General features: G+C 44.7%; 1 protein-coding gene across 3 annotated transcripts; it reads left to right on the top strand.

Moving 5' to 3' along the window:
• Positions 1-1,628: 1,628 nt before the first annotated feature.
• LOC130202027 (serine/threonine-protein kinase PAK 6) lies at positions 1,629-17,396 on the top strand. 3 transcript variants are annotated; one of them, XM_056427305.1, is made up of 10 exons: positions 1,629-1,741; positions 9,066-9,142; positions 9,374-9,621; positions 10,975-11,634; positions 12,156-12,677; positions 13,431-13,564; positions 14,990-15,116; positions 15,196-15,321; positions 15,453-15,587; positions 15,895-17,396. In XM_056427305.1, exons 3-10 carry the CDS (start codon positions 9,418-9,420, stop codon positions 16,060-16,062), a joined length of 2,076 nt encoding a protein of 691 aa, XP_056283280.1. In that variant the 5' UTR covers positions 1,629-1,741; positions 9,066-9,142; positions 9,374-9,417; the 3' UTR covers positions 16,063-17,396. The 3 variants fall into 3 exon arrangements, with proteins under 3 accessions (XP_056283280.1, XP_056283279.1, XP_056283281.1); XM_056427304.1 differs by lacking the exon at positions 9,066-9,142; XM_056427306.1 differs by lacking the exons at positions 1,629-1,741; positions 9,066-9,142 and adding an exon at positions 7,930-8,023.
• The last annotated feature ends 628 nt before the right edge of the window (positions 17,397-18,024 follow it).

Genomic DNA, 18,024 nt, shown 5'->3' with positions numbered 1-18,024 from the left:
ATGTCGGGCTCATCATTTTCAGCAGGAGACTGTCTTATCTGCTGCTCCGAAGCTACAAAGAAAAATTAAGTCATATTACTGCATACTTCAATATCAATAGTATATATCAATATTTGCATAATATTTGCAAAGTCTATGGATCGCCATATTTTGGGTGATATAAAAAGGCTAATATTTTAATTCAATTTAATATTTTGCTTGGGAATAGGTTGACAACGCTACAATGATATTAATCAAGGCTACAACGTTAGCCGAATAGTTATGTTGCAAATCATTAGGCCTTTGTCTCTCTTTACCAGTTGCCACTTGTGTTTATCCACTTGAAAATAAATCTGTAAGCTTGGCACATTTGGCAGCATCCTCCTCCAATGCCTTTCTTTTTTTCAACCTGGCTTTTCAGCCTCTTCCTCCCTGACGCGTATCGTTGCGGTCGGCCGGCCCAGCTATCCGTAGCTGAGAGAACTTTGGAAAAACCAACTCTATTATTTGGGAGGGTGAACTTCCGCACGGTAACCCATGCAGAGGCTGCGGTGTCAGAATGCGGAACATGTGTAGCCCACTTTAAGAGAAGATGGACTAACGTGACAAATGTCAACAAATAAAATTCTCGACCGGCCCAGAAGTGAAGCGGCCCACCGGGAACTCTCCAGATTCTCCCGATTACCCACCCCGGGCCTGCTTCACAGACATTACATTTGTGGGTCACAATGGATTGTAATGAGATTGTGAGCATGATTATTGCCCCCCCACATACACACACACACACACACACACTCTCTCTCCACACACACTTAACACACACAGACACAACCCCTCCCGCCATCTGCCATCCCTGACCGTCACATGGATAATGCATTTGACTGAACAGCAGCACACTGGGCGAGCGCAGCGGCACCCTCGTGTTCGCGTGTCACCCACATTGCGTGCACAAGGAGACAGAGGGAGGTGGGTGAACGGTATCCCAGGTGATGTGGTGTAGTGGAGCACTCCTCTTCTTACAGTAACGAGAAACCTGCTTCAAAAACACACACGCACACGCGCGCGCGCACGCACACACACACCCACACACACACACGCACACATGCGCCCGCTGCTATCAATTCTTGTGCAGCCCAATGAGGGAGTGGGAGGAGGTAGAGAAGGAGGGGAAGTGATAAAGAGAGGCAGGGAAAGGAAAGAGGGAGGGAGTGTGTGTGCGTGCGTGTGTGTGCGTGAGAGAGAGAGAGAGAGAAAGAGAGAGAGAGAGAGAGAGAGAGAGACAGCGGGCCAGAGACGGAGACGGAGAGGGAGAGAGGGGGATGGAAGGAGCTGCATGGGGCCATGATAGTCTCTCCTCCTGGATGCTGTCTTTCCCCTTCATGGCGTTTTCCCTCCTTTTTACGGGCACCCTGTGTCCCCGGGAGCAGGCACCGGGACACGGAGCAGCACTCAGCCACGGAGCCGGGGATGAATCGGCCCCAACAAAGAGCCTTTGAGATGGCAGCGTGTGCTTCTGCCTGGAGGGAGGAACGCATCAGGCTTTCTCAGGCAAGCGGCAGCCTGCAGTGTGCGCTTGCTTAAGAGCCAGCACTCCTTGTCGTTGTATGAGAGAGAGAGAGAGAGAGAGAGCGTGTATGTCCATGTGTGAGTGCATGTGTGTGAATGTGAGTGTATAACAGTGTATGCAAGTGTGTGTGTGTGTGCGCACTCCCGCTTCCAATCCTTCCTGGAGGAGAGGCTCTCTTCTTCACTAGACGGCAAGGTAAGGGAGATGTCTTATTTGTATACTTCCTCTTCTAAAAATGATCTATCCCTTCAGAGCCTCTGTTTCCTCTTTCCACGGAGAGGAGAGTGGGGTAGAGAGGGGGGGGGGGGCGATAGGGAGGGGGGGCTTAACGTCATTGCTAGGGAAGAGCAGGCTATACCGTCGGTTGGCATCAGCCTGGGTGGAGGAAGAGGAGGTGGAAAGGCTGTCAACACAATGCAGTGCAGCTAGGTGCTGATGTGGGGGAGAAATGAAGGGGGGGGGGAGACAGAGAGGGTGGCTGGATGTATTCACAGTGATGGACTGCATCTCAAAGGAGCTTTCACCTTAAGCTCACCCCTGCTACAAAATCCCCACATCCCCTTTCTCCCTCTGAGTCTCTGCCTCTTCTGTCCTCAACCTCTATTTGAAGTAAAAGGAAACAACAATCTCCTTGAGATGGATCACACTTGACACATTCAGACTGCCATTGCTATGGGCACTGTGGACAGAAGCCTCCCGTTTGTTTCCCATTGTGTATTTTAGTGTGTGTGTGCGTTGTGTGTGCGCTGTGTGTGTGTGTGTGTGTATGAAGGCTGAGTTCTCAGCTGATCTTTCTGGTCCTTCCAGTGCATGTATGTAAACACACATCCGTCACAGGCACACAGGTGACTGACAGAACAGCCTTTACTTTCATACTTAAATGTAGAAAACCTGTCGTGTGAAAGCTTCATGAACGTGGGAGAACTGTGCTCTATTTGACTGAATTTGATACATTAATAAACAACAAATCGACTCTTGTTGAAAACAAGTTATGTTTATTTTTTAGTCTCTCTATTCGATGCAAAATCCCCAGTTGAAAATCAATTTGAGGCTACTGTGCTTTAAAGAAGTGATTTGATGTTAGTCTTCGTCCAACGCTTTAGCGTCACCTTTGCACTCTTATTGACAGGATCGCAACATTCACGCACTCGCTTCGTATGTTGTGACTGCAGACATACGCCGTACGGGATCAACACAAGGGACTTTGAATTTGATCTAAATTCTATTCTCTGTATATCTGTTTTTTGTAGAGCATTTGAAGTCTGATGATGTAACTGAGGCTCAGCATTACCATGTGGTTGTGTCTCAGGTTACTCATTGATATTCAAGGAGGAGGAGGGAAAGGCTGGAGGAGGTGACAGGGAAGGTATCTTTGGTGCACACACTCACGCACACACACACACACAGAGCTGGACATCTGCTTTACTGAGGACGATGTGTACGCTCCAAAGTCTGAAGTCGTTTAGAAATTTTTTGGAGGCCGTTGCATGTCGCCTGTCTTGCTTTTTACGCTCAAAGTGCAACCCAAAACCAGCAGCACAGACTCTACTGCCTGTCCTGGGACACGGACTGAACACAACACGCAGGTGGAGGTGGTAGATCGTTGTCATGTGCCCTGCTATGTTCATGGGTGATTTCAGGAATGATTGTGGTCATGTCAGCCGAAGGAGGGGGTGACGTCGTGCATTAGCAGCGCTGAGGATTGAAACAAAATAGGACAGCATGCCATGATTCCCCTCTCTGGGCTGGTACAGTACCCATGCTGGGTGACAGAGGAGTGCAGCAGAGTCGGTGCAAATTGATACCATGAAAGAATCAGAGGTTCAAAATGGTTGGTGCTTTGTCCCTGCGAGAGACATGCTGAGGCGTGGGCGGAAAAATATATAAATCAAAGCTTTCATAAGCACATGCACGGACAGTAAAGCTTACAGCGAGTCCTGGCGCATCAATACATTAGACCCAAGAGAGACGAATTGGGCTCGTACCATTGGTCCAGGCTGATCATACGTCTCAATCACCACAGCGTCAAATTGTCAAAGCACTTGTGAGAGCCAAGAGGATCTTTAATTAAACAGAGTGTTGGGTCAGTGCTGCATTTCCGTACTATCCTGCTTCGCCCATAGTACACACATTGTTATACAGAATGGAAAAGCATACTTCCTGAGTTAAGAGTTCGTTTTTCTGGTGGTGTCAGCATCCCATAAAAGCCCCAGGACACTAAACGTACTGCTTTTACAATGTCATTATGTTGAGGTGAGTGCATGGAGATGGTGTGTATTTATGTCCACACTCTTCGCTGCGGGGATACAACAAACTGTTTTGCGTGTCCATTATCTGGTCCGGGACGATCAGTGCCATCATGTCAGGTGGCAGAATGATGTACGCACTCTGTTGCTGTGAGTATCCTGTCCTCCACTCCCCTTTACGGTGGCTTGTTTACTGCAGACAAAGCTGCTCAAGATGACGGAGAAAAGAGGTTTCAAAAAAACGTTTGAACATGCATTTTCATGTCACTCGCACTTTAAATCTATGTCGTCCTAATCAGTCGCGTTATTCTTTTAATTTCTGTCCTCTCGGTTGTTTTCTCTATTCCATCTCTTCTTCAAGTCCAACGTCTGAGTGTCCAGACGCTCCTTTCCTCCCCCTCTCTTTTTCTTTCTCTCTTGACCTCTCATTTCTTGTTTCCTCCTGTCAATATTAGCACAAGGCTAATGTGCACTCCTGCGCAGATGTCTGCCCTTGAAAAACCGACATCCCACATTGTTGGGCACGGGCATCACATTTTTTGCTATACACTTTCACTCTGAGGCCTTTTCTTACGCATTCAGTAAGCAAGAAAATGACGACTAGCTCTCTGATTGTTTACTTTCTCAGAATGGCAGCGCTCCGTAACCATTTCCGATTTGAACTACTTTTGAGTGAAAGTCTACACATGACGCATCGCTGCGAGTTATGTGACATTTCAAATACCCCGAGATGTGTCACTATCAATGAACTCTCTATGTGAATATGGGTCATCTCTGCTTAAGGCAAAATATGGATATAATTTCATTGATTACTATTTGACTATTTGATTATATTCAATCATATAGTTTGCACTCTCTGCACTAAAACTGTACTTAACTTTTCATTAACTATGTACTGAAAATAGTCCATAACGTTCAGGTTGCATGTTCTTGTCTTGGATATGCTCGACACATCGTGTCCTGAGTGGAGCTTTTATCAAAAATACTTTGAGGAGGACAGGGAAAGATCTTGTTTGACCACTTTAGAAAAAACTGTCCCACATCTTCACCTGTGTTTTCTCTTCGCTGGAGACCCTTTTGAATAGCTCCTTCGATGTTATGATCCTAGTCCAAGAGTCTAAAGTCATGCTTGTGGCTATGTCGGGCTACAGTACATGCTGCAAATGACAATTCTAACATGATGAGGCTATTCAGGCATAAAGTTTATTATCATCATCTAAGATAATTAGCTAATTAGCAAAACAACTAAAAGTGCAGCTGAGGCTGATGCTCTTTTTTTGTATGTATTTTGTCATCACCCAGAGTTTAGGATAAATTTAAATAAAAAATGTCGGTGATCATGAAAAATAGCACAGTTCATCCTCTGCTATTTGTGTAGCAAATGTAGGGCAATCCACACAATAATTGTTGAGACATTTGACTAAAAATCACAAGTGTAAACCTCACAGCGAGGAGATGTCAGTGGATCACCAAAGTTGTTGGGATTCATCCACTGTAGACCTCATGGCAATCCATCTGAGTGGTGAAACGACCAACCAACCGACATTGCCATCTCTAGCCGCGAGCAGAAAGAGAAAAAAAAGAAACAAAACTATGCTCACGGCCATAGCCACATCTGCACAATACAACTTTACAGAGGCAGTAGATTTGTGACATCCTCCGACATGTCTTATATTCCAAGTGCTTTGTCGTGCATGATGTATCAGACCACTAGCATGAAGTATGCATGAAGGCTACGTGTTATTCCATGTCATTGAGTGCAGCTTATTACATCCCTTGTGTCCTATTGACAATCCGACCATGTCTGCAGAGGTGACTTCAAAGAGAAAGCAGACATCAACTTAAATCATAAACACTGCTATTGTACTGTCCGGTCACGTCCGGCGCTTGTGCACCCTTTTCATGCCCTGAGATAGCGTGTGTATGTGGGTGTGTGTGTGTGTGTGTGTGCGTGTGCGTGTGCACGTGTGTGTGTGTTTGTGTGTGCGTAACAAAGCAAAACAAAAAGGAGATGACCAACCAAGACCGCCTTCCTCCCTCTTGAAAAGCGGTCTCATTATCCTCAAAGGGCAGACCGGTCATCATAATGAAGCTGATAGAGAAGCAATCTCTAAGCCCCTCAACTCTCCACGGCAGAGTCTAAAACAGCATATAAGACCGTGATGCTATTTTTACTACTATGAAATAGATGTAGCCCCTGTAATTCAGCATAGCTGCATCATGCTTGAACGTGCAACGGCAAACACAAAAAGAAGATTTCCTGTTCTCCATCGTCTTCCATCCTCACCTCGCTATTTAACATGAATCCTGTAAAAAAAAAACATGCGTCTGGTGATAGGAAGGAGGGCTGGTGGAAGGCATGATGTGTCCTAAAATTAGATCAGTGAAGGACTGAACACCATATTAATCCTGCACACTCACTTCATTTATGCATGCATGCCAAAAAGATACAGGCAGAAATCGGGGCAAATAGGGGTGGGGGGGAATCATTCAACAGAGCTTGAAGCACTAACATCGAGCAAATCCAATATCTCTCTTATCTCTCTTATCTCTCCCACTCATCCACAACGCAAACTGCTCGGGGGGATTTGAACATGAGAGGAATGTGAGCGTGCCCTCTCCTCTCCTGTCATGTTGTGTGTGGGAAACGTATGGATTGCCCGCTTGCATTTTTGCATGGCATGAAAGGCCCGGTTGCTCTGTCAGGTGAAGAGGCACCATCGGTTGAGGGGTAAGTCTGAGATTCATTTGAGCCTGGAAAAAAACGGATATATGGCTGTGATGAAGTGGTGGTTCTGCAGAGAAAACAAGATCTACTTGCATGTTTGAACTTGCATGGTCCATTATTATTTTTTCTTCTTTTTCTCGTGTTGTGTCAGACTTCACAAGCAGACTTACTTCAAACAGTTTCATTCTCATGGAATTTTCCACGAGTGAGATTTAAGTTTTTATTGATTTGTCGATTTTTCGGGTCACACATTTGGATCTATTTGTTTTTTTGCTACTGCACACAGTTGTAGAGATGGAAATACCTAAATTTGCACAAGTCGCAATGACCTCATCCTCTTTGGCTCTTATATCTCTGACAGCAGCAGGCTGAGTTTTGCCTTTTCTCTTTGATAGATTCAGGCAAAGCCACTGAGTCAGAGGCTCAAGTCCCTACAGTTTCGAAATATGTGACCAGAAAGCGTGATCATGCAAGTTCAGCTCTGCGCATATGTACTGTACGACGGGATAAAAGATCAACAGAATATTGTTAACGCGGTTCAATATAAAACCAGTTTCCTGTGATTAAAGCGTGTAAATCAATAATTGCGTCAACTCTTTAAATCATTTAGCCCAGGAATTAATCAACATGTGTGTGTACATGTGTTCCTGCTATAATACCTCAGTGGTTATAAAAATAAGAATGAATAATGAATGCTGTGATGTGTTCTCTGCTGCTTTGAACTGATGAAGCACTATACAAAGCAGCCATCATATTGGTGCTATTATCACCCCATTATAGCTGGGAGTGGAGTACTGTAGCAGTTTGTATTTGACTCATGAGTACATATTGATTGAGCTGCTTGTCAAAGGATACATGAGCGTGATGTGTAAATATTTGTTCAGGAAATGCCAACATCTGCACGCTGAACAGCGATCTAAGCAGATGGTCTCTTGCAGTCTCTTGTGCAGCGGAAAAAGAAAATAGCAGAGATTGCAATCTTCTGTTGTGCAGCTTCATTTCTCAAGCGTTCGTTATTAATAAATAGTCACAATTGGTGCTTAAAAGCCTTTCTGAGTCTGTAGGAAGGAAACTGAGTCCCTGTCTCTCCAATAGATCCACTTCTGACTCTCACCTCCTTAAAGCCCTCACAACCTAATGTCCCTGTCACATGGAGTTAAAGTCCCTCCCAGCAGCACATTATGTGCATAGGGCGGCACAGTGATGCACTTATGCAACACTTATCATATTAGCCTTGTGACAGAATTATCCTTGGAAAGGGACATCCCCCTATCCTTACTCCACCTTCCTTTATTGAAGCAGGTTTTGGCTGATGTGACCAGCGGGCCTGACCTCTTTTCACCCTCTGGTGGTGAGACGGGTCGAGTGGTGAGGGGTAGCCAACGATGCAGCTCATAACAGGCATCGTTAATACAGATTAGAGCCATTCTGGTCTGAGGGCGGAGGTGGAGAAGGAGGAGGCGGCGTGCGTGATGGCCTGCTGAGCTGAGGACGAGAGCAAAAGTAATGTTCTCAACTCCCACCATTTCCTAGTGCAAGATGAGAAATTGTATCTGATATTCAAGGGGAACCTTGTAGATTTTGCTGAAATAAACAAGACGAGGAGTCTACAGTCATCCAGTGAGAACATTCTCAATGATTTTGCCACCATGTTTAGATGGTTTCCCATTGAACATTTACAATCTGATTTGGGTATGCAAACCGTTTTAGAATTTCTCAACTTTGCCTACATGTGTCACATGTTTGTTCTCATAGTTTCTTAATTAGCATTAAAACCAAAGTAACACTGAGGCGGATGGGAATGTCAGTTTTGTTGGTATTTGGTCACAAACCAAAATATTGGACAAAATAGAATCTGACCCGATGATGGTGCTAGATAAATTAGGAGCTATCCCAATTCATCTTCTTGTGGCCATAAGTCACTTTGCCAAATTCCATGACAATCCATCCAATAGTTTTAGAGATATTTCAGTAACAAATGATTGATCAAAAGACCACCATTGCATCCCTAGAACCACACAGCTAGCATAGCTCACTGGAACGTCCTCCATACTGAGCGCTACATGAAAAAGTATTAATACTCATCATGAGACTTAAATGTGAGTGATTATCTCCCAGTACAGCTGTGCAGCTGAAGAAATGAGATGTCATGTATTTAATTATTTCCCTCCACCGGAATGAAAAGAAAAAGGTGAATGTATACAAAACCAGAGTTAGCGCCCCTCCAAACTCATGGCCATCCATCCCAGGATTAAATGGTTGCCCTTCCTGCAACCAAGGACACACAAGCTACTAATTAGAATGAGATATGAAAGACTTATAAAAGCTTTATGAAGGATAGCCTGCCATAGTGCTTGTGTGTGTGCATGAGCGCGTGTTGGTGTCTGCGTGTTGTACTCGTCCTGCTAATGCACTGAGAGCCTGTGGGCGCCGGCCAGCGCGGCCGCGTGCTCACCAGCGAAATGGCACAAAGAATGAATAATGTTGAGTGACCACAGATCCTTCATTACACATGTGCTTACAAATCCATCCGCTTTCCTTGAAGCCATTCTCACAGGTTTGTGACAGCTAACAAGACAGCGTGCAGGGACATACACAACCCAGAGGTGGGACAGCTCTCAGGTGATCCATTTGAATCTTTTCTCCCATGTGGAAAGATCCTCTGTTGTCAAATGTTATTTAATATACGTGGACAGAGTAGATGAGGAGTCAGTATGTGGCAATATTGTTTCGATCACTGGTGTAGAAGAGATATGCTTAAATTAAAATATCATAATAACAGATTCTTGAACATGTGCTGTCTGTAATATTGAGTGCAGTTTATTAAATATTGAATCATTTCCCCCCCTACAGGGTCATTTTGAGGCAGGCAAGCTGTCGCCCTCGAGGACCTGAGGATGTTCCGCAAGAAGAAAAAGAAGAGGCCTGAGATATCAGCGCCCAAGAACTTTGAGCACCGGGTCCACACCTCATTTGACGGCAAGCGTGGCTGCTTTGTGGGCCTGCCGTCGCAATGGCGGAGCCTGATAGAGAACCTACGCAGGCCCAAACCCATGGTGGACCCTTCCAGGATCACGGAGGTGGAGCTGAGGCCAAAGAAGGTACACCACCACACCTTCCACTTCACTCTTTATTGCCCTTCTGACCTTTCCTTGAACTGATCACTAATAACGAGCACACCATTCAACCAGGGCCTCATTAAGTTCTTTCAGAGAGACTAATCTGTATAATATGCTGCCTATTGTATTGAGTCAGAAGTGACCTTTGAAATTCTGATGTCTCAGAAAATGCTATAATCCTCATAATGACAACGTTGAAGGTTAGACATGCTCCCCCTCCGCATCTTTCATAGCTATCATGGGGCTGGGCTAATGACCCTGCTGTGTATGAAACCTTTTAACTATGTTACATGTACAGCGACTGTACAATGTCGAATACTCAGAGGGGCCACACGATTTATTACTCCGTGCAGGCAATTATAAAAGTCCATGGAGCCTTCCCACAGATGTCAAACAGAAGGGATGAAAAAGTACAGGTAGTCAGTGATAAAGATGTCTGTGCTTTACGTAGCAAAAGTTTGATTCTGTTTGTCACCCTCCAGGAAATAAATATAGAAAACACCAATATTTCATTGATTCCCTCACGGGATTATTGCTGTTCAATATGAGAACCATCATCTCAGTGTTTAGGTCAGATTTGTGGTTTTAGGAGCGTCATCAAAACGAGAGTGGTGTGTTTAGGGTTAGATCTTCATAATGTAAAACATTTGGATGAAAATACAGTCGGCTACCTTTCAGATTATTGCTCTGAGGAAAATGTGATGTGATGTCTGAAAAAAGTTGTTATTTCAACTATTATTACAGCATCTTCTAGAATACGATATCTTACCAGGGCCATTATCAGCTGCCATCCTCTCCTCTCACAGAGGTGCCGCAGTAGGTGAGATGTCATCTGACCTCTGTCCCCTGTGCACATTTAATGGCACCGATCCAGGGAAACAGGAGAGGCTGTTGACTGAACATGACTCCACCCTGAGAGTGACTGATGAGCCACCACACACTCTCGTATACAGATGCTATAATCTCACTGGCAAAAGCTGTTAAATTTGTCTGGTCATTTTGCCTGCTATTTCAGCATCTGAAAGGTCAAAGGAAAAGTTGTCTATGATTTCTGAATTCCGCAACATAGGAGCAGTTGCGGAAGCTCTGACTTTAAAGTGTATCTCCTGATACATTTGCTTGGTTTATTTAAACCAGAATGAGCCACTGGGGAAATGATTTGAGTCATCTCTGAAGAATGACAAAGATGTCAGGTTACAGATTCTCAAGTCTAAATTTAACTCGCCTCTCTGAGCAACGATTATGTCACCATCAGTTTTCCTTTCAGCCCAAATGATTTCTATAATGTGAGCATGGCAAGTGCAATGTGATAAAAGATAAACGCCTCTCTTTCAGACCATCGTGCGGGGCAGCATGATCGGTCACGGAGACTACATCGCAGCCATGATCAATGATATGAACCGTCTGTCTGTGACCAGCTCTAACTCGTTGAGGAAGAGCAGCCCCTCAACCAGGAAGAGGGCCCAGTCCCTGGGAAGGCTGGGGGAAGTGAACGAGGGCGACGCTTACCAATACGAGGGCCTGACCCACGATGACGATGACGAGGATGTGGGTCGAGACCACTGGCGGGACAGGTCCAGGAACATCCACAGTGAAACCAACACCCCTTACTTGGGCATGAAAAGAAGCATCACTCTGCATCCAAATGGGATCTTGCCAAAGGCCAAGTCCACATATGAAGTCAGCATCAGCTCTCTTGAAGGACCCTCTCAACCGGTTCCGTACCAGAACATCCCGGTGCTGAGTCACGGGGCTTACATGAGTGGTGAGGTGGGCAGCCCTCAGGAGAGAGTGATATGGAAGAGAGATTTCCAGCTTCCGAGGGGAGTGCCACCAAGTCAGAGACCTGTAGCTTGTTTTTACAGCCCAGCTATGACTGTCCAGCAGCCTTACGGCGATCAAACGACAGCCACCACAGAGTTTCGGCCAAACGTACCGATGTACATGCACCCACAGAACAGCCCCGGGAGGCCGTTCTCTTCCTATGACCTGAAAGTAAGTCTGACACTACAGCAGTTTATTTGCACATCTTTGTGGCCATTAAATGCACTGATAATACATTATTCATAGAATACACAATTTATGCATATTTTCGCTCATGTTATGTTCATCATATTACTAGTACTAGTTTGTGCATGAGTTTTGAATCCACTGGATGTTAGTTTTTTGTCAAGCAATCATTTTCAAGAGAAACGTTCGAGAGACATCAGATTGATTGGATTTACACAAAAGGTGATTAAAGCTCTAGGTTTGACTATTTGATTAAAATGTGAATTGTGGGTTTAAAGTGCCAGCGGGGTTGTAAAATATGAGCGATGGTGTGTTTGGCAGGATCTCAGAGGGACACTTGGGTAGATCTTTACATGGGTCGTATCAGGTGAAGTGGATGGAGAGTGGGAGGGAAGAACTTAATTTACATTCACTTTTAAAGCAGGTCTTGAATCCCAGGCATGCGGCCAACTTTCTTTCAGCTCCCTGTCTTAATGTTCTTCACCCTTTTGTCTTTTATCGTTCAGGCAGAGTCAGCAGTGAGGTACCACTCCGGCTTCCTGCCCACTGGCAACAGCAGTCCTCTGCGACCACAGAGAACTGTGCGCTCCTCGGCTAGCTACACGCTGGGCCTGTCTCCAAACATAGGGCTGAGGCCCAATGGGCCTGATACCTTCCTCAGACACTCCGGATGCCTCTATCCTCCCTATCCCCGGCAAGACAGCCCTTCCCAGCCTCGACCCTCCCCTACAGGCTCCCTAGCCACCAGTCCTCCAGGTACATGCTCCCCGGCTTTCAGGCCCCCACAACATCCTTCGCCCAGACCGCCACCAGACCCACCGAAGGTGACCCATGAACAGTTTAAGGCGGCACTGCAGATGGTGGTAGACAAGGGTGATCCGCGGTCCTACCTGGAGAACTTTGTGAAGATTGGGGAGGGCTCGACGGGGGTAGTGTGTATCGCTACCGAGAAGCACAGCGGCAGGCAGGTTGCGGTGAAGATGATGGACTTGCGGCGGCAGCAGAGGAGAGAGTTGCTCTTCAATGAGGTAATGAAGTGATTCCCCATAAACAAACACGACAGAAACGACATTACACAATGCATTCAGGTTGCAGCAATACATTTGAGGATTCAGGTTGGCTATTCTGTGTGGTCCATGACATGTGAGGGGTCATTTGAGGTTATTTTCACTCAGTTTATTCCACATAAATGTGTCTCTATTGCTCGTGATTACTACACACATGTCACCTCCGTTGTACAAATTCAAGAAAACAAGGACTTGCACTGAAAAACATATTTTGGAACAAGCTGTGTGAGCCTCCTACAGTTTTTACATTCGACACAATTTCCTTATTTAACCTTTTAAATGCTTGTCTCCACCTGGAGGCTTGTTTCCCTGAATCTCTACAACACCATTGGCAAGAGTCAGGTTAGCAGGACCCATTGAGTCACAATAGCTACTGTTATTGGAAGTGCGCCAGGTTGAAATAAACCTGACCTTTTCTTAAATGCTGACTTACACATAAAGTTCAGTTTGCCAGTCTACCGCTCAGCCTGTAAAAACAGTTGTATACGTCTTCTGTGGCTCTGGAAGGAGCTAAAGTAAAGAAAATAAGTCCTGATTATGCTATGTAGGATATCTCGGCTTAGGGTCGTAGATTTTGAAAGATGTTAGCCAAACCGAATGAGAGCCATAACCATACTAAAGAGTTAAAGTCAGGATATGTTTGACTCTGTAACAGTAACTTTGTCTACGTCTCTAAACATTTGGGTTCTATCGTGAATGTTTTTATCATTGCAGGTGGTCATCATGAGAGACTACCAGCACAGGAATGTGGTGGAGATGTTTAAATCAGCCCTGGTGGAGGAGGAGCTGTGGGTTATCATGGAGTACCTGCAAGGTGGAGCACTGACCAACATTGTGTCTGAAACCAGGTACAGGCCCCGATATGTCCTCTAGGTCCAGCTTAACCCTTGTGTTGCCTTCGGGTCAATTTGACCCGATTCAATGTTTCACCCTCCTGTCGCCTTCGGGTCAATATGACCCGATTCAATGTTTAACCCTCCTGTTACCTTTATATTTACTAACATATTTTACCCTTGAGGTCAATATGACCCCAGCTATTAAAATCTCCAGAAAATTATTAGAATTAATATTGTTTTCCAAGTTTAAGTGTGAGGTACTTTATGTTTGTTTGTTGACTCCCGAAAGAACACCGACATTAAACATTGAATCGGGTCAAATTGACCCGAAGGCGACAGGAGGGTTAAATATTGAATCGGGTCAAAATGACCCGAAGGCAACACAAGGGTTAAGAAAGCTGCATTGTTGCATTTTCGTTTGATAACTAAATCAGCCACAAGGGGGTAGTGTGGTATCGACTGTTGGGTGATCAGTGTTGATACCAGCAGCACCAAGACTCAAATAGACCGTCATTCATCCCTCTCTCACCCGATGTCTGCTGCTTTTCTCTCAGGAAAATTCATAATTTAATGACAAAATCCAATATGTGCATGTTTAGATGTCATGTGGAAAGTCAATTGCAGTGATAATTTGATTCCTTAATGCTGTCAAATTGTCCAATTGTGCATACATCAAAAATTAGGAAAACATATCCACTATCAGACGGGAGAATTTTGTCAGGCCGTATGTTTTTGTGCCGTCAATGTATTTCATCTTATTAACAGAAGGCTGGCACGAGCTCCGTCGGGTGACACCCGGGTTAGATCGCTTGACTCAAAGGGATGAAAAAACTTCTCTCAAGCCAGATGATATACAGAATGAGCCAACTTGTCACCGGCAATGTTTGTCAACGATAATGTCGAGATAATCTGAATATTGACAGGACAATCAAGAATCAGGGGTCCTTTACTTCTGTTTTCCCTGGACACAGTCCAGTCTGCTGTCAAATATGTTTTCGACCTATTAAATTCTCCCTAAATAAAAGACTGACTGCTTGAATTAATGCAGGAACTTTTTTCCCCTAATAAAGTTCTAGACATGTCTTTTAAATATGATGAGAATCATGTGAGGGAGTATACAGCACTATGTTTTGTTTTTCAGTGGTTGCATGACCTTGCTTGCTGTGTGAAAAATATTTAGTTGACTCCTGGCTCTGATGTCTTTTTGTTGCGCTTGTAAAATATCAAAGTTGCATTAACACTGTCGAGGAAGGAACATGTTTAGTTGGTCATCCGGCTGTGTGGGAGTTGTTGTTTTGAACCTTCCTCTCTTTATCGTTGCCTTTAATGCACGGTGATTCATAGGTTTCAACTTTCTCAGCTGTCGATTCGTCGTAACTCTTAATGGAATAGTGTGAAATGTTAATGTGAAATCTGTTTGCGTGTGTTATCCTGCAGGCTGAATGAAGAGCAAATTGCCACCGTGTGTGAAGCTGTTCTGCAAGCCCTGGCCTATCTGCATTCACAGGGAGTCATCCACAGAGACATCAAGAGCGATTCCATACTCCTCACATTAGACGGGAGGGTAAGATATTCTGTTATCCTTTCTTTCTTTTCTGTTTTTCGCTATCTTGATAGAAAGGTCTTTCTCTTGTTCCCCACAGGTCAAGCTGTCAGACTTTGGCTTCTGTGCTCAGATCAGCAAGGACATCCCTAAAAGGAAATCTTTAGTGGGAACACCCTATTGGATGGCTCCTGAGGTCATTTCCAAATCACCGTATGGCACTGAGGTGAGGAGGCGCACATTAAAATGCGCTCACACTGAATAACAATGGTGATCCGGCTCATGTGGCGTAAATGCCAAACATGGCAATCCATGCTGTAAGATTAAACATCATTTAAATGTGTGATCCTGCACCAGGTGGATGTTTGGTCGATGGGCATCATGGTGGTGGAGATGGTGGATGGAGAGCCCCCGTACTTCAGTGAAACCCCCGTTGCAGCGATGAAGAGACTGAGGGATGAGTTGGCTCCGACTGTTCGAAGCGTCAGCCAGGTACAAGAACAGACATGCAGAAACACTCCCATCAGCCTCAGCTGGGCTTAGTGCTAATAATCAAATGTTAGCATGCTGATATACCGAATTGAGACTGTGGACCTGTTAAACATTTCCGTGATACAACATTATTAACAACAATATCTGATACAACGCTCACATTTCCATTGGAAGCATGTCAGCATATCGCTGTACCCAAGCAGAGACCCACAGAAACACCAGTTTAATCGATGTCACACATAACTACTGCAGCAATGAATTGGTGTTGTGTATTTAAAGTATATGTGCCCATTGCTCTCTGGCCCAGATCTCCCCCGTTCTAAAGGACTTCCTGGACCGTATGCTGACTCGGGACCCCCTAGAGCGGGCCAGCGCCACTGACCTGCTGGAGCATCCCTTCCTGCTGCAGAGCGGCTCACCTCAGTGCCTGGTTCCACTGGTGGAGCAGTACCGCAAGCGCATGTCCCGTTGCTGACCCCGTGGGGGTCCCGCTCCCCAACACCCACCTTCAGTCTGACCTGAACAGTCGAGGACGAGCACAGGGGTCCGAGTCTAGCACCCTAGCCCACGGGAGATCAGCTCCAGAGAAGCAGACCCAGGCAGCATGTTGCTGCCAGAGCGATGGCGGCAGGACGGCAAGTTTGGTTGACAGACAGCGCATGGTCTCAGGCATGAGAGAAGCACTTTAGGAGTGAGTTAAAGGCAGCATGCAGTTCCTCACCTCTCAACCGAATATTGATGGGCTTACTGGTACAATCAGTGGGATTCAACACCACGTGGTGCATATCAATTGAGAGTAAACATCAATATTCCACGAAACTATACGTAATGTGCTACTCTAAAGAGCCTTCCTAGTGTTCATCGTGGGCATTATTGCGAGCAGTGTAAAGCGTATGAAGCTGTGAGGCTGAAAACCACAGTAGCTCATTGTGACATTATGAATTAAGGAATAATAAAGTTACCTCTGCACACTCACTCTCCGTCGTGGCAACAGGACAACAACCTGGTCAGTACCCTCTACAAACACTGACAATAGACTATTTGCATGGCCAAATAGAGGCACACCTGGCCTGATGTGAATGCTTGAATATGTACCAAACTGGGACGGGAAAGACAATTCTCCGTTATTAGCATAATAAATGGGTAGATGAAAGCCCAGCTGCTACTATCGGGCTATTGGAACATCACCAATACCATATTGCTCTTTTTATTATTTATTCTTTATTTCCAAAAGGTGTTGTGGGTTGTTTGTCAGGTGTGAATTGCAAATAAGGTTTCATTATTAAGAATGGACTTGAAACATACGCAGATAAATTAATAATGTAAATAAAAACACTGAATATTAGGTCATTGTTCCTGCTGATCTACTGCAGTAAAGAATACAAGATGAATTTGAAATTTTACTTTTCATGACTGAAATGTGAGTGTATATAGTTGTATGTATGTGTGCATGTGTGTGAGCACATGAGCACATGGATGTGCGTGAGAGGCGACGTCTCAGTGTTTGCGTCTGATACAACCCTCTTTGTATTGTTCAAACTTTTAAAAAACCATCAGACGTGTGTGTTGTTCCTCCTGAAGATGTGTATGATTGTATTTTCATTTGTTTGCCTAGATAAAGCACACAGGCCTGGCGTGTGATGCTTCGGGACGTTCACCTGCTGAGAAACACTTTGCACATCGTCTTTGTATTCTGACACGGATACATGTTGACGTGTTTCATGTATTTCTATCTCTGTGTGAATCATTCATGAAACAGAGAATTACACATTTTAATTTTGTATAAATCAATAAATGACGCATATTGAATCTGAATTCATTTGATCACACACAGACACACACATGTTTTCAAGTATTTATTAGGTATTCAGCTTGAATCATACAGTGCACAGTCAATGAATATGTTTAAGCAAAATACATACAATATTTCTTATAAACACAAACAATATCAAATAAATCCTATTTTTATATATATGTGAAACAAAAATAATTAATTTCAGTAGCTCACAGACTGATGATCTCTTAATATATAAATTATTTTAAATATAGATTCGCAAAATTGTATGTATGCAACTGAACACTAACCCCTCTTGCTTTTATTGATACGCATTGAAAAAATGAATGAACCGCAACATAAGCAAAAGATTAGTATTTCTCACTGAATAGAATATTTTCACCAAGCAATCAAACTGCATTGTCATCATTTTTAAGCGCTGTAAAAATGTCCCCGCCAGCCAGACATTGTGTCATTCTAATCGAGGGCGGACTGAGATGAGCAGCTTTCGAACTCACACTTCACTCCGCTGATGCTGTCGACGCTCGGCTGGCTGTTGACCTGCTGGTGTGTGTGGGAGAGAGGGAAAGTTTCGGAGCGGGAAATTCGCCCTCGGCCGTTTGAGGAGCCGGCCGAGCAGTCGATCACCAACTTCATGAACTC

This window comes from Pseudoliparis swirei, chromosome 11, assembly GCF_029220125.1.
Source record: "Pseudoliparis swirei isolate HS2019 ecotype Mariana Trench chromosome 11, NWPU_hadal_v1, whole genome shotgun sequence".
NCBI lineage: Eukaryota > Metazoa > Chordata > Actinopteri > Perciformes > Liparidae > Pseudoliparis > Pseudoliparis swirei.
The sequence above is the reverse complement of the archived record's forward strand: the minus strand, read 5'-3'. Positions and strand labels throughout refer to the sequence as shown.

What these genes read in the sequence shown, in the direction of transcription:
- LOC130202027 (XM_056427304.1), top strand. Translation starts at nt 9,418, where the DNA reads ATGTTCCGCAAGAAGAAAAAGAAGAGGCCTGAGATATCAGCGCCCAAG. An exon ending in GAGAGTTGCTCTTCAATGAG is followed by an intron (nt 12,678 to 13,430) that starts GTAATGAAGTGA and finishes TTATCATTGCAG; the next exon opens with GTGGTCATCATGAGAGACTA. An exon ending in AACATTGTGTCTGAAACCAG is followed by an intron (nt 13,565 to 14,989) that starts GTACAGGCCCCG and finishes GTTATCCTGCAG; the next exon opens with GCTGAATGAAGAGCAAATTG.